Consider the following 16,373-nt stretch of genomic DNA (forward strand, 5'->3'; position numbering starts at 1 on the left):
TAAAAAACAAAAAACAAAAAACAAAATGGACTCACACAGCACATACATAGCCCCATAGCACCAAGAACAGAGCAGTCTTTATTGCTATCCAGGGGTGCAGTGGGGCTTTTATCCTTATTGAGAGATGACAATACTCAAGCTTTAGCATCATGATTTCTTGTAAATCCAAGGAATATCATTTATTTGGTGGTTCAATGCCTCTTAAATGAAGGCCCTTAGGGTTTGGGTGCTAAGAGAAAGCTCATCTCGCCCAACGGATGACAGACTTCTCTTCATTAAATATGAACAGCTGGAGGACTCTGGCCTTTGTTTTAACCCTTTCTCCTTGCCTGTTGGGACGTCCTGAAACCTAGTGTTTTTGAAAAGTTCCAACTTTCTATTAGTCCCAATTTCTAGGTGGACCTGTCCCTCTTCCCATATTGTTATTGAGTTCTTGTTCATTGAACTTTATAAAAATGGTTTTATTAAACTTGTATTTTTTAAAACTCAAATAATATTTGAGAGTAGTTGAGATGACTATAAGGAGAATAAATAATAATGACAATAAATAACTTAGTCCACACACTCTGTGTACCCAGGAATAAATTTTGTCCCCATGGACCACCCCAAGCACAGTTCTGGAGCACAAAGATGTGGCCTTTGCTTCCTTCCAGATTATACCCGTCCCTGGCCAGTACCCCGGGTCAGCTGTTTTCTGCAGACCTAGGCTTCCCCAGGACCACTTTGTGCCTCGTGACCAGGGATGCTCTTTCTTGGGAATTCCAGGCTCCACATCTCTTTCTTCTGTCCACGAAGACATAAGTTGAAGCCATGCAAGTCTTTTCTAGGTAAATAATTAACCAATTGATGCTGATGTGGAAAAACCTACTACTGATAATAATCCGCATAGAACTGCAAGGGGATAGGGCCCATCTGAACCAAGACTTTCCTTTTACAGAAGATACTAAAGCTGAGATATATGAAGCAACACATAAAAGATTCCTCAACCAACTGTATGAGAGCAAAGGGTGTTGATATTTTAAAGGTGATGCATGGGAAGGATAATTCTTTAAATACATTAATCTCAAATAGCAATCATTGCAAACTGTGTGCCAAAAATAGTTGAAAATGGCAACAATTGTGCCACCAATAAATGACCAATGAGGGAGACATAATCTTCTGCTGTCAACTTCAACAGAGTGGAAGCCAAGGAAAGAAATGGAAGGTTCTACATCAGCTTCCTGTGGCTCCTGGCCCCACCGACCACCTCCAGAAGGGAAGCTCGTTGGTGAGAAAACAGAGGAGAGACACAGATTCAGGTGTGAGAAGGCAGCCTGGGGGACCTACAGAAGATACAAGAGACCTTGGCTTCCACCTAGGACCTTGGCACCAGCAGCAGGAAGAGCCACAGCAGGCTATTTTGGTATTTCTACAAATTTTAATGAAAGTGGATAGGGAAGGTAATTCTGTCCTAATTTCTTGTGAACTAACCCCTAAAAAAAAAAAATGCGGAGAAGGGGAGATTTGACATAAGTAAAGGAAAAAAGCTAATCACATTGAGTCAAGATCTTTTATCTGAGGAGTTAGAGGAGAAGGGATGAGAAATACTGAGAGCCGATGACATATATGCATCTCCCCCACATCCCACAGAACATTAGAAAGAGAGCCAAAACTTTCCTTTTTCCTCTTTTTGACTGGTAGGCGTGGAAAGAGCTGCTGAAGACGAGCAAGTGAGCTGAAGACGTGAATAAGTGGCGCTGACTCTTTGTGATATCCTAGGCCTCAGCCCTTATACGAAGGCCATTCTGAGAGCCAAATATGATACATCTACCCCTTGGGAAAACAACTAATTCCCCCTACACCAAGTGAGCCTGGCAAAACTCACATATCCATCCCAGGGCTCAGAAGAGCCACAAGAAAAGGGAACTTCAACAAAGGCTGCACAAAGCCCCTGGGGGTTCTTCCTCTCCTCCACCCAGCTTTTACACTACAAATAAACTAAACAGAGAAATACCCTGTCCTCAAAATATGCACAACAATTCTCAGTCAAGATGAGGAGAGAGCCAAGGAGAATCCACCCATACTATGTTCGAGCAAACAGAAGGCTGGGTAGTCCCCTGCACGTGATGAGAAAAGATAAAAAAGAAATCATAGCAACCACATCCCAAGAATCAGAATAAAATTAAAAGAAAAAGTTAAGAAATAGCATCTAAAGCAAAAGAAAAAATGGGTTTGAAAGAAAATGTAACTCAAACAGAAGAAAATTTCTTAGAAATGTTTCACACTTTATTGGGATAGCATTAGGAGATATACCTAATGTAAATGACAAGTTAATGGGTATAGCACACCAACATGGCACATGTATACATATGTAACAAAACTGCATGTTGTGCAAATGTACCCTAGAACTTAAAATATAATAAAAAATATATATATAAATAAATAAATAAATAAATAAAAAATAAAAAGTCCAAAGAGAAAACAATAAAAACAACAGAATAACATTAGCAGGCACACTGTGTGCTCAGAAAATAAATCAACAGCCAAAATGCACAGAAGTAATACATTAGAAATAGGAACGTACAGAATAGATATGTCAGAAAATCAAATTACTGACACAATAAAGGTTTAAGTAAAAGCCGATTAAAGACTAAGGGTGTTAAAAAAGAGATGCTAATAAATGGAGAAGACCTGTAAAACATATAATTGTGTCCATGAAACAGAGAATCCAATAAATGAAGCAAACAGAACTCAAAAATAAAGCATCCAAAAATTTCCCTGAAAGAACCCACAAAGCAAAATAGGAAACTGTACTATAGGAAAATCAGTTAAAGAACAACAGATGTTGGCCAGGTGTGGTGGCTCACACTTATAATCCCAGCATTTTGGGAGGCCGAGGCAGGCAGATCCCCTGAGGTCAGGAGTTCAAGACCAGCCTGGCGAACATGGTGAAACCCAAACTCTACTAAAAGTACCAAAAGCAGCTGGGCGTGGTGTCATGCACCTGTAGTCCCAGCTACTTGGGAGGTTGAGGTACGAGAAGCGCTTGAACCTGGGAGGCAGAGGTTGCAGTGAGCCAAGATTGTGCCACTGCACTCCAGCCTAGTGAGAGAGTGAGACTCCTCCATGAGAAAGAAGGAAGGGAGGGAGGAAGGAAGGAAGGGAGGAAGGGAGGGAGGGAGGGAGGGAACAATAGAAGCTGAGATGAGACATATCCTGATTAAGTGAATGTGATTAAAGACTAATGAAGGAATTCTTCAGGCCTTCTGGCAAAAGCTGTTTACAAGAGAGACAAAATAAAGTGGTCTTACACTTCACCAGATCATTTAATGCCAGAATATCTACAAAGTCCTGAGGAAGGACAGTGTGTCCCATGAATTTTAAGCCCAGCTGAGCTGTCTCTCCATGATGACAACAAGTAGATACTCCATTCTCAAACACTTGTGACCTTTCTTGAAAAAATTTCTTGACCATACAATATAGCCAACTAAGAACTCAGGAATGGAAAGCTACTGGAAGAGAACTGCTGATGAATACACTAAATCCACTTAAATCCAGAACTGTAGAAACTGTATTTATAAAGCAGAATGTAAAGGTTGTAACCCTGTCAAGGTCAAAGTAATAGATTGCAGCCGGGCACGTGGCTCACACCTATAATCCCAGCACTTTGGAAGGCCGAGGTGGGTAGATCACTTGAGGTCAGGAGTTTGAGATCAGCCTGACCAACATGGTGAAACCCAGTCTTTACTAAAAATACAAAAATTAGATTACGCCTGTAATCCCAGCTACTCGGGAGGCTGAGGCAGGAGAATCGCTTGAACCTGGGAGGCGGAGGCTGTGGTGAGCTAAGGTTGTGCCACTGCACTCCAGCCTGGGTGACAGTGAGACTCTGTCTCAAAATAAATAAATAAATGATTGCTAACAAAAATCAGAAGATGAGACACAGAAGGCACAAAGTGTAGCTGTGCTGATTTCCTTTTGTACTGCAATGTTTCAAAGTTACAAAATGTAGTAAAAAAATAATATTTCCAACCATTTTTTGTTTTGCAAAACTCGCTTTTTTTTTTTTTTTTTTTGAGACAAGAGTCTCGCTGTCGCCCAGGATGGAGTGCAGTGGCGCGATCTCGGCTCACTGCAGGCTCCGCCCCCCCGGGGTTCACGCCATTCTCCTGCCTCAGCCTCCCGAGTAGCTGGGACTACAGGCGCCCACCACCTCGCCCGGCTAATTTTTTGTATTTTTAGTAGAGACTGGGTTTCACCGTGTTAGCCAGGATGGTCTCGATCTCCGTACCTCGTGATCTGCCCGCCTCGGCCTCCCAAAGTTGCTGGGGTTACAGGCGTGAGCCACCGTGCCCGGCCGCAAAAATCACTTTTTAACTTCAGCGGGATCTCTTAGGAACTAATGACTCTTACAGTGAACACACATTTTCTTAAAGTTCAGCAAATCCTTTATTATACTTCCGGTTTTCTTCTATAAATTTAAGCAAGATATATTTTAATTCTACAAGTAGAAATAGAATGTATAGCACATCTCATGTTGCACTGACTTATTCCCAGCTGGCAAGCAATTCTTCTATCTGCAGATATGCAAAGAAAATTGCCCAGAATGATGTTCAACTAATGTTAATAAGGGTTAATTCTAGGAGGTGAGACCTGGAGTGACTTTTTAAATAATTTATTCCTTGTGCTGTTCTACACTGCTTAAACATCTTATAATAGCCAAGTATTACCTTTTACAAACTAAAAAGTCATGTTTAAATTATAAAAGCCAAAAATAACCTTTCACTGAATCTTTAAACAAAATATAAAACATATGGTAGCTATATAAATATTTAGAAAACAGAGGAAAAAAAGGAAATACAAATCGCTTCCAGTGTCACCCTCAGCGTCAACCAGAGTTCACAGTCTCCAGTTTGGGGATGGAAAGGACTTTATAAAGACAACATCAAATATTTATTAAGCAGCCCTTTATGTTTTCTCCCAGTAATTTTATGGTCATGTTAATTGCATTTAAATATTTAATTGGAGTTTACTTTGCTTTTTTGGTGTGAAATAAGAATCACACTTTTTTCTGCTGTGTTTGGCTAGTTGTCCTAACACCATGCCCTGAATAACCCCTTCTTTGGGTTTGAAATGCCATCTTTAATAAGGTCTTAAGAAGAATTAAATACCCACAGGTATTTACCCTCTTGCATCCCAGTTTTTCAGAGACCTCAACACTCTCAGAAATGCCTTGACTGTGACATAAACTCCCTACTCAGCCTCCTGCTCCAGTGTCAGCTGGCCTGGGCAGATTCTCTCTGTGTCCCATTGTCCCCTGTCTATATCTCTGCCACAGCGCCTGACTCTGTATTTGCAGCTTCTGCTATTCATGAAAGTAGGCACCACATCTTGAATTCATCTTCTGATCCCTTGCACCTAGGTAGCATGTCTAGCACATGCAAAAGGCTCTCAAAACATCCTCTCCAGGTCACAAGTCTTCCACCACCCATCCCTTCCTACCTCCATGAGCAAGGGACATCCAAATAGTATAAGTCCATATGGTGAGCTGAGATGAATCAGCTCAAGGCAAACTGCCCTAGGATTTCTGTGTTCTTTTAAAACATTAACTGGAATCACATTTCATTTCACGCACTCCGTTTTGAGGCTTGTAAGCTACTCATTTGACTCTTCTCAACAAAACTTCCCTTCCTGTTTTATTCCTATTGTTAATTGCTTAAAATTCTCATGACACTAAGGAAATAGCTGTTCACATATACCCAAGAGAATCCTGCTATTTCAGGCCCCAGGAGTCCCACAGTGAGGACTTGTCCTTTCACCAAGCAGATACTTCCTTAGTGTAAGCGCCACCTTAGCAAGCCTAACATGTCCAAGGACTCACAGAATCAAAGCTCAGGACCCTGAAGCCAGTAAGACATAGGCAACTTCTTCGCCAGAGGAACTTGCTATAACCTAGTCCTAGAAATGGACATTCTAGCTGCTGAGAGTAATGATTTCACTTAATGCCTAATGAAAACCACATTCAGGTTCAACAACTGCATTCAGAACGCCGCAGGTTCAGGCATTCTGGAGAAGTAATGTTTAATCAACCAGTGGCACTGTGCCATTCCAAAGGGAAGGCCTACAGAGAAAGAGAGCAAAAACACTAAAAGAAGGTTGAAAGAAGCCAAAACTATAAAAACACTCACTTCAGGACTGGAGCCAGAGGAGCACTGCAAACAATTATGCGATCATGCACAAAGGAGTATTCTACAAACTAGGAAAAGATCAATCAATTAGCCCATTCTACTTTGGATTACATCATGGCTAAAGGCAAGCTCCAGCTAACAACAAAAAAAAATCTACGAACTAGGGAATATGAAAAAGCTAAGGGAATTGAGAACTGCTATACCTTGGAAAGAAAAGACTAGAGAGTTGTGATGACCACCTTCAAATACTTGAAAGCTTATGATGTTTAAGAAGAAATAGACTTGTTCAGTCCTCCAGAGGCTAGAATTAGACCCACCGGGCAGAAAAGACATGGAAGCAGACTTCAGGTACAAACAATAAAGAACTTCCTATCCAGAGATGGTCAACAAAGCAGCAGTTTGACTAGTAATATAGACAGCTTCCTGGTGCACACACACATTGCCTAGAAAACCCTATGTCAGAAAGATAGTCTGAATTAAGGGAAGATTAGACCAGATGACCTCAAAGGTCTAAGACTATTTGATTCTGATCTTCAAAAAACTTAGTTATAAGTGAGTTACCCTTTAAATTCAGAGTACGCTCATGAACCAGAATTTTGAAAGGTATCAACCACACCCTTATACTGAACATTATGCCTTTTAATAATGTAAATTTACTAAGATTAAAAATCAAGGCTGGGCACGGTGGCTCACGCCTGTAATCCCAGCATTTTAAGAGGCCGAGGTGAGCAGATCACCTGAGATCAGGAGTTCAAGACTAGCCTGGCCAAAATGGCAAAACCCGGTCTCTACTAAAAATGCAAAAATTAGCCGGGCATGGTAATGGGCACCTGTAATCCCAGCTACTTGGGAAGCTGAGGCAGGAGAATCTCCTGAACCTGGGAGGTGGAGGTTGCAGTAAGCGGGGTTCATGCCACTGCACTCTAGCCTGGGTGACAGAGTAAGACTCCATCTCAAAAAAAAAGAAATAAAAAAATCAGCTTGATCTTTCAAGATTTATAATTAGACAGTAGGATTTTCTATGTTTAAAACAAGCTGGCGAAATCACTTAGCTGGTTATCCTCAGCCAATATGTGCATCTGAGCCATCACAGCTTCTAAGATCCAACACCGCACAATCAAGGGCTTAAAGGCACACATCTAAAAACTTCATCAGCATGCCTGAAAAATGAAACCCAGCTTAGTCTCATTGAGTAGCTACAAAAATGTGGGCTTGAAACCTTCTTGGTATAATTCTACACTTAAGTCTAAGATGATGCAGGGTAGAACAAAAGATAGATTTGGATCCAATGCATTGCAGCCACCACTAGAACAGGACAGCAGGCGAAGGCAGCCTAGAGCCAATCAAGAACACCTTGCATAGCTCGCCCACTGTCAACATGAGCTCTGCCACCGCCAGCTCCTCTCTGCTCCTCAAGACTCAAGGCTGCTCACTTGCCTGTGAGTCTTGGTTCCTGCTATCCCCAAACCCGAGCCCCTCCACAAGTCAGAATGAACATAACAGGCATTCGGTCATCTTTGTAGATCCTGGTGAAAACCCAGTCCTTCCTGCTTTTCACTTCTGAAGGTAAATATGCTTGTAAGGCAGTTTTCTAATTGCTCTAGGGAAAGGCAAATACAAGTGATAAACTTTATGTGGAGAAAACAGAGCTGAATAAGAGAAAGGAGCCTTTGTACTAGGCAGGGGAAATGAAGGAGATGACGGGAAATGATATCAGTGTTGTAACACACACCATGCGGAGGAAGATAAACACGTGCAAACAAACCAACCTGAAATTCTGCATGAACTGCCGGAACTTGTCCACCCTTTTTGCTAGAGGCACGATAACATTGATAAGCGTGTTGGCCATGTTGAGCTTTTCATTTTTCACTTTCATGATGGGGCCGAATGGTCGAAACAAGACGAGCCGTTTGAATTCGTGTTTGTGGTCCCCTTTGAAGGTGAGCTCATACAACGTCCCTTTGTCCCTTTCTGTTCGGTAGATCCCTGTTAAGAGAAAAACGAGGAAAGATATTTCTAAAAATTAACCTTGGCTGCTGAGTGTTTTTTAACGGAGATCTAGCACAGAATGCCTTTAAAAAGTGTTTAAAATGAAATCTCTCCAACAATTATTCGAAAATTCAAAATGCTCCCAATTAAAAAATACCAAAAGAAGTCAAAATAGCATGAATTTTAAAATCACAGTTATGAAGACTGCATAAAAACATGGGAAAATCTTGAAACGCTGGATACAAACTGTATTCATAGGATACAGAGGCATTTGTAAAAGGATTTTTAGGAAATAGGCCAAAATAAGACTGACTATGATATAGAGTGGGATTACGTGTTTTTTCTTTTCGTCCAGTATCCAAATTTTCTGCAATATGATTTGAAGAATATTAAAATAATTATACTTAATTTTAAAAATGAGCATTAAAATTATGTCTTAGAAATTAAGCCATTTCAGCCTGGGCATGGTGGCTCACGCCTGTAATCCCAGTACTTTGAGAGGCTGAGGTGGGCATATCACCTGAGGTTAGGAGTCTGAGAACAGCCTGGTCAATATGGTGAAACCCCATCTCTACTAATACAAAAGTTAGTAGAGCGTCATGTTGCGTGCCTGTAATCCTGGCTACTTGGGAGGCTGAAGCAGGAGAATCGCTTGAACCCAGGAGGCAGAGGTTGGAGTGAGCCAAGATTGTAACACTTCACTCCAGTATGGGCAATAGAGCGAGACTCCGTCTCAGAAAAAAAAAAAAAAAAAAAAAAGGGGGCGGTGGGGAAGAAATTATGTCCATTTCAGATGAACCGACCATAATACTCTATTTGGGACACCTGGGAGTAGCTCAGGGCTGGTCACATGGGTTGTGGGGCCCTCTGGAAGCTTCTAGAAGCATTAAAATAGACAGCACATAAAATATTCAGTACAGTGGTATGAATACATCATATTTAGTTTCACATCTTCCTTCCTATCTCTAAACAGCATGACTCAGGGAATCAGAGAACAAACTATCAAGCCAAACTGCCTGGATTCAAATCCTGGCCCCACAGGTTTGCTTTGAAAAATTACTTCATGCTCCTGTACCTCATTTTCCCCACAGGTTACTGTGAGGAGTGAATGTTTTCCTATGTGAAAGAGGTTAGAACAGTACAAGGCATGCAATAAACCCTCGATAAATGTTAGCCATCCTCACGACTCCCCTTTCTCTGAGAAGGTAGAGAAGCAGGAGAGAAGTCTAGGGACCATTCAAACTGTGTCCCATCCCATGTCACTGTTGCTGAAACTCCACAGAGTGTCACTTGTCAGGTTGAAGATATGAACTCACCATCTCAGCTCCCCTCTCAGAACAAGCCTCCCTAGGGTCTAGGTGACAGAATTTCCCAATCTAAGGATCAAATGATTTCCCTGATGCCTAAAGATCCATTTCCTTCCACTATCTCTGATATTATGTTTTCTCTACAGTCAGGAAACACACACACATACACACACACACATTACAAAGGTAAAATCCAACAAATCAGAAAAGCTTTTGTGTTATACAGCAGTCCCCATTTTCTAGTTTCACTTTCTGCCATTTCAGTTACCTGAAGTACAATATATTTTGAGAGTGAGAGAGAATCAGGGAGACACAGAGAGAGAGAGAGAGAGAGAGAGAGAGAGAAAGAGACCATGTTTACATACCTTTTATTACCATATATTGTTATGATTATTCTCTTTTGTTATTGCTTATTGTTGTTAATCTCTTTCTGGGGGCATAATTTATAAATTAAACATTATCCTAGGTATGTATGTGTGGGGAAAAACATACAATAGCTAGGGTTCAGGACTCTCTATGCTTCTGGGCATCCACTGTTGTCTTGGAATGTATCCCCCAGGATGAGGGTGAACGACAGTACCATGGATTCTATTCATGTCTCCTTAATCTCCACAGTGAACTAAGAATGCACCACCCAGTCACTGACTGGCTACAGAAATCAATCTCCAGGGAGAAACCTGACAAGTGACGCTGTGTGGAGTTTCAGTTACAGTGACATGGCAATGGAATACAATTTGAAAGGTACATAAATAGATTTCTCTCCTGCCTAGAGTCAGTTACAGTTTCTCAAGGTCTCTCACAAACCCCTCCTTTTTTCTTGCTCACTCTCCCTCTTCTTCTCTTTTGTGGGAACTACATGTCTTCCTTGCAAATGTTGCCAAGTTCTCTTCTCTGCTTTTTGCCCTCTGGGAGCTTTTCATCCGACAGCACTCGTTTTACAGCCTCTTTGATCCTGTTCAAAGACTGGATTTCTTTGAGGTGCCACAGAGAGGAGTATGGTCCTGTGAGTTTTCAAGGTAGTCTCGTGTCTCCCTGCTGTCCTCACAGCCCCACCTGAAAACCCAAACCCACAGTTCCCCAGCAGTGAACACAGCTATTTAAAGGCCCAGACGTGGAGGAATTACAAGGACTAAGTTCCCTTTGGAAGCCTTCACCAATGCATTGAGTAAAAGGGTATCCTGCTTGACTGCCCTCAAAGTCAAGCAAGCTGAGAGTTTTGCTGAGCTCATGTTGGAAAAGATTTCAAAGTCCCGGAGGGAAAAGCCATGGAAGAAAAGAAGGTTCATTTCTTAGGAAGCTCGAAGGACTTCTTTGAAAACGTTAAGTGTTTCCCTTCAAAGACGGTTCATTCCTTCAGGAATGTAGTACTCAGTGAGGCAACAGGCTCTTTTCCCATCTCTGATGCTGTCTGGGATCACAAGGTGAACCATCAACTCCCAGGGCCCAAATGAGGTGGGGCTGAGTCCGAAAGCAGCCACATTCACCATGGGGGGCCTATCCACACAGCACCGATAGTCACCATGGAGGGCATATCCACACAGCACCCACATTCACCATGGAGGGCCTATCCACACAGCACCCACATTCACCATGGAGGGCCGATCCACACAGCACCAATATTCACCATGGAGGGCCTATCCACACAGCACCCACATTCACCATGAAGGGCCTATCCACACAGCACCCACATTCACCATGAAGGGCCTATCCACACAGCACCAATATTCACCATGGAGGGCATATCCACACAGCACCGATATTCACCATGGAGGGCATATCCACACAGCACCGACATTCACCATGGAGGGCCTATCCACACAGAACCCACATTCACCATGGAGGGCCTATCCACACAGCACCCACATTCACCATGGAGGGCATATCCACACAGCACCCACATTCACCATGGAGGGCCTATCCACACAGCACCAATATTCACCATGGAGGACCTATCCACACAGCACCCACATTCACCATGGAGGGCCTATCCACACAGCACCCACATTCACCATGGAGGGCATATCCACACAGCACCCACATTCACCATGGAGGGCATATCCACACAGCACCGATATTCACCATGGAGGGCATATCCACACAGCACCGATATTCACCATGGAGGGCATATCCACACAGCACCGATATTCACCATGGAGGGCCTATCCACACAGCACCCACATTCACCATGGAGGGCCTATCCACACAGCACCGATATTCACCATGGAGGGCCTATCCACACAGCACCGATATTCACCATGGAGGGCCTATCCACACAGCACCGATATTCACCATGGAGGGCATAGCCACACAGCACCCACATTCACCATGAAGGGCATATCCACACAGCACCCACATTCACCATGGAGGGCCTATCCACACAGCACCCACATTCACCATGGAGGACCTATCCACACAGCACCAATATTCACCATGGAGGGCCTATCCACACAGCACCGATATTCACCATGGAGGGCATATCCACACAGCACCGATATTCACCATGGAGGGCATAGCCACACAGCACCCACATTCACCATGGAGGGCATATCCACACAGCACCGATATTCACCATGGAGGGCATATCCACACAGCACCGATATTCACCATGGAGGGCATAGCCACACAGCACCCACATTCACCATGAAGGGCATATCCACACAGCACCCACATTCACCATGGAGGGCATATCCACACAGCACCCACATTCACCATGAAGGGCCTATCCACACAGCACCGATAGTCACCATGAAGGGCCTATCCACACAGCACCGATAGTCACCATGGAGGGCCTATCCACACAGCACCAATATTCACCATGGAGGGCCTATCCACACAGCACCGATATTCACCATGGGGGGCCTATCCACACAGCACCGATAGTCACCATGGAGGGCATAGCCACACAGCACCCACATTCACCATGGAGGGCCTATCCACACAGCACCAATATTCACCATGGAGGGCATATCCACACAGCACCGATATTCACCATGGGGGGCCTATCCACACAGCACCAATATTCACCATGGAGGGCATAGCCACACAGCACTGATATTCACCATGGAGGGCCTATCCACACAGCACCAATATTCACCATGGAGGGCATAGCCACACAGCACCGATATTCACCATGGAGGGCATATCCACACAGCACCAATATTCACCATGGAGGGCATATCCACACAGCACCGATATTCACCATGGAGGGCATATCCACACAGCACCCACATTCACCATGGAGGGCATATCCACACAGCACCAATATTCACCATGGAGGGCCTATCCACACAGCACCAATATTCACCATGGAGGGCATATCCACACAGCACCAATATTCACCATGGAGGGCCTATCCACACAGCACCGATATTCACCATGGAGGGCATATCCACACAGCACCCACATTCACCATGGAGGGCCTATCCACACAGCACCAATATTCACCATGGAGGGCATAGCCACACAGCACCGATATTCACCATGGAGGGCCTATCCACACAGCACTGATATTCACCATGGAGGGCATATCCACACAGCACCGATATTCACCATGGAGGGCCTATCCACACAGCACCAATATTCACCATGGAGGGCATATCCACACAGCACCGATATTCACCATGGAGGGCATAGCCACACAGCACCGATATTCACCATGGAGGGCCTATCCACACAGCACCGATATTCACCATGGAGGGCATAGCCACACAGCACCCACATTCACCATGAAGGGCATATCCACACAGCACCGATATTCACCATGGAGGGCATAGCCACACAGCACCGATATTCACTATGGAGGGCCTATCCACACAGCACCCACATTCACCATGGAGGGCCTATCCACACAGCACCAATATTCACCATGGAGGGCCTATCCACACAGCACCGATATTCACCATGAAGGGCCTATCCACACAGCACCAATATTCACCATGGAGGGCATATCCACACAGCAGCCACATTCACCATGGAGGACGTATCCACACAGCAGCCACATTCACCATGGAGGACGTATCCACACAGCACCCACATTCACCATGGAGGACCTATCCACACAGCACCCACATTCACCATGGAGGACCTATCCACACAGCACCCACATTCACCATGGAGGACGTATCCACACAGCAGCCACATTCACCATGGAGGGCGTATCCACACAGCAGCCACATTCACCATGGAGGGCATATCCACACAGCACCAATATTCACCATGGAGGGCATATCCACACAGCACCAATATTCACCATGGAGGGCATATCCACACAGCACCCACATTCACCATGGAGGGCATATCCACACAGCAGCCACATTCACCATGGAGGGCATATCCACACAGCAGCCACATTCACCATGGAGGACGTATCCACACAGCACTGATATTCACCATGGAGGACGTATCCACACAGCACCCACATTCACCATGGAGGGCATATCCACACAGCACCAATATTCACCATGGAGGGCATATCCACACAGCACCCACATTCACCATGGAGGGCATATCCACACAGCAGCCACATTCACCATGGAGGGCATATCCACACAGCACCGATATTCACCATGGAGGGCCTATCCACACAGCACCCACATTCACCATGGAGGACGTATCCACACAGCACCCACATTCACCATGGAGGGCCTATCCACACAGCAGCCACATTCACCATGGAGGGTGTATCTGCACAGCAGCCACATTCGCCACAGATGGTATCTGCACAGCAGCCACATTTGTCACAGGCGGCGTATCTGCAAAGCATCCACATTCACCACAGAGGGCCTATCCGCACAGGAGCCATATTCGCCACAGAGGCCTTATCTGCACAGCTGAAACAGGTCTCCCGGTGTGGGTGACTGCATCTCGTCGAGTTTCTGTTATTCATGTCAGCAGCATAACTTCTCCACACAGTCATAAACACAGAAAATGCAGCTGACAGTTTAACGTACAGATAAAAATGTATGCAGGCTGAGGAATGATTTTTTTTTCCCCAATGAAGTCATTTTCTCAGAGGCAGGTTAAGAATCATTAACTTTTAAAAATCAAAATCCACAGAGTTGAAAATACAGATAGCAATATACCTAAACCTGTCTCAAGAGATGGACATCTATTTATGAAGAACCTAGAGAATGCAGTAATTCTTATTCATAACAACTCCTACGAATAGAGAATGCCAGCTGCCTTGGAGGTGCCTGCATCATCAGCCCAGGGTGACAGAGATCCCCAGCCATGGTCAGTGGTTCCAGGTATGGCACACTGCCCATCAGGAAGGTCACAGCACCCAGGCTCACCCCGCACACCACAATTTATGCTGCTTTCTGTCTTCCAGATACCATGCCTTGCAACAGTCATTACATCCATTTTTTAGCTGGTTCTCTACACTCTGCTAATTATTTTAATTATATCCTATCAATCTGATTTGGGATCCCTTAATTTCATCTGTTTTTTTTTTTTTTTTCAACTTTTCTTTTAGGTTCAGAAGGAACATGTGTAGGTTTGTTACACAAGTAAACTGCATGTTGCAGGGGTCTGGTGTACAGATAATTTTGTCACCCAGGTAAACAGCATAGAGCATAGTACCCGATAGGTGGTTTTCCAGTCCTCACCCTCCTCCCACTCTCCACCCTGAGGTAGGCCCCAGTGTCTAATGTTCCCTTCATCGTGCCCATGTGTACTCAATGTTTACCTCCCACTTATAAGTGAGAACATGTGTTCTTTGGTTTCCGGTTTCTGCATTCACTTAGAATAATGGCCTCCAGCTGCATTCCTGTTACTCCAAAGAACATGATTTCATTCTTTTTTTCATGGCTGTGTAGTATTCCATGGTATACAAGTATCACATTTTCTTTATCCAGTCCACTGCTGATGGGCATCTAGGTTGATTCTATGGCTTCGCTATTGTGAATAGCACAATTTCATCTATTTTAAAAACATTATTTAAAACGCTCTTGCAACCTAAGTCCACCAAAAGCCATACCCAGCCATCCACCTACTATGCCCACAGGCACACATTCCCATCCCTGCACAGAGGGAGCAACTTTCAGTTGGTCTTCTTTAAACACGAAGGACAACACCTGAAAAAATCTTTTTGCCTCCTGGAGCTCTTTATTGGTGGAAACACAAAGGAACAGAGCAAACTTGGGGGTGGTGGGAGGGGTGGCGAGGGAAGGGTAAGTATTCCAAGGCAGGAATGGCTTTTCAGCCAGTAAGCTGACACATGCAAATGGCAAGTACAAAGCAAAGCAGCCCCACAAACATCTTCCTTGTCGTCTTGTGTAGAACAGCATCATTTCGTGCACTATGCAAATTAAAGATCAAAATGAGGACTTTGGAGCTAGCTTAGATCTTTGTTTAAACACCCTAGCTGGCACCTCTGTGTCTTTCCTCCCTTCCATAAATGCTAAGCTTTCTTTGAGTTTGGTGTAATTACTCCTTGTGCAAGTATCCCAATGCCGGTCTTTTCCTACTCAATGGGCCAGGATCTAAGACCCCCAACTAGGTGGGGACATCTCCATGTATCCAAGACAGAGATCTGTAGTCTATTCATGCAAATGTCTATTCCTTCAGTAGGCCAGGAGCTAACCAGGTGCAGACCCCTCTCTGTGCTCTGTCTTCAACTGAGGACCTTGACAAGGGAATAAGAAAGGCACCACTCCTGACTCAGATTCCCCGCCCCCACTGATATGCGTGCACACAGGTTGTAACAGATGTCACACTACTGAGCCTATGCAGAATTTCTCTTTAAACTTTCTGTCTGCAAAACATTACACCCATTCTCAACAGTCCCCTTCACCCACATTCATTCTCAGTCTCCACACTCATCCCTGCCTTCCCTACTTTCCTACTTGGAGCCGTGGTCTCCCAGCTGGATAACAACAAGCATCTGCCAACCCATATCCTGGCCTCTGGG

At 44.4% G+C, this 16,373-nt stretch overlaps 1 protein-coding gene across 20 annotated transcripts in view; it reads right to left on the minus strand.

Annotated features, from left to right (window-relative positions):
- CSGALNACT1 (chondroitin sulfate N-acetylgalactosaminyltransferase 1) overlaps positions 1-16,373 on the minus strand; it is a 358,363-nt gene that overhangs the window by 44,679 nt on the left and 297,311 nt on the right. For all 20 annotated transcript variants that reach the window (XM_024251232.3, XM_024251227.3, XM_063726561.1 and 17 more), the window contains one exon: positions 7,937-8,153. In XM_024251232.3, the coding sequence (XP_024107000.3) occupies positions 7,937-8,153 (217 nt within the window). The remainder of the gene's footprint in view (positions 1-7,936; positions 8,154-16,373) is intronic.

Source organism: Pongo abelii, chromosome 7 (assembly GCF_028885655.2).
Source record: "Pongo abelii isolate AG06213 chromosome 7, NHGRI_mPonAbe1-v2.0_pri, whole genome shotgun sequence".
NCBI classification, from domain to species: Eukaryota; Metazoa; Chordata; class Mammalia; order Primates; family Hominidae; genus Pongo; species Pongo abelii.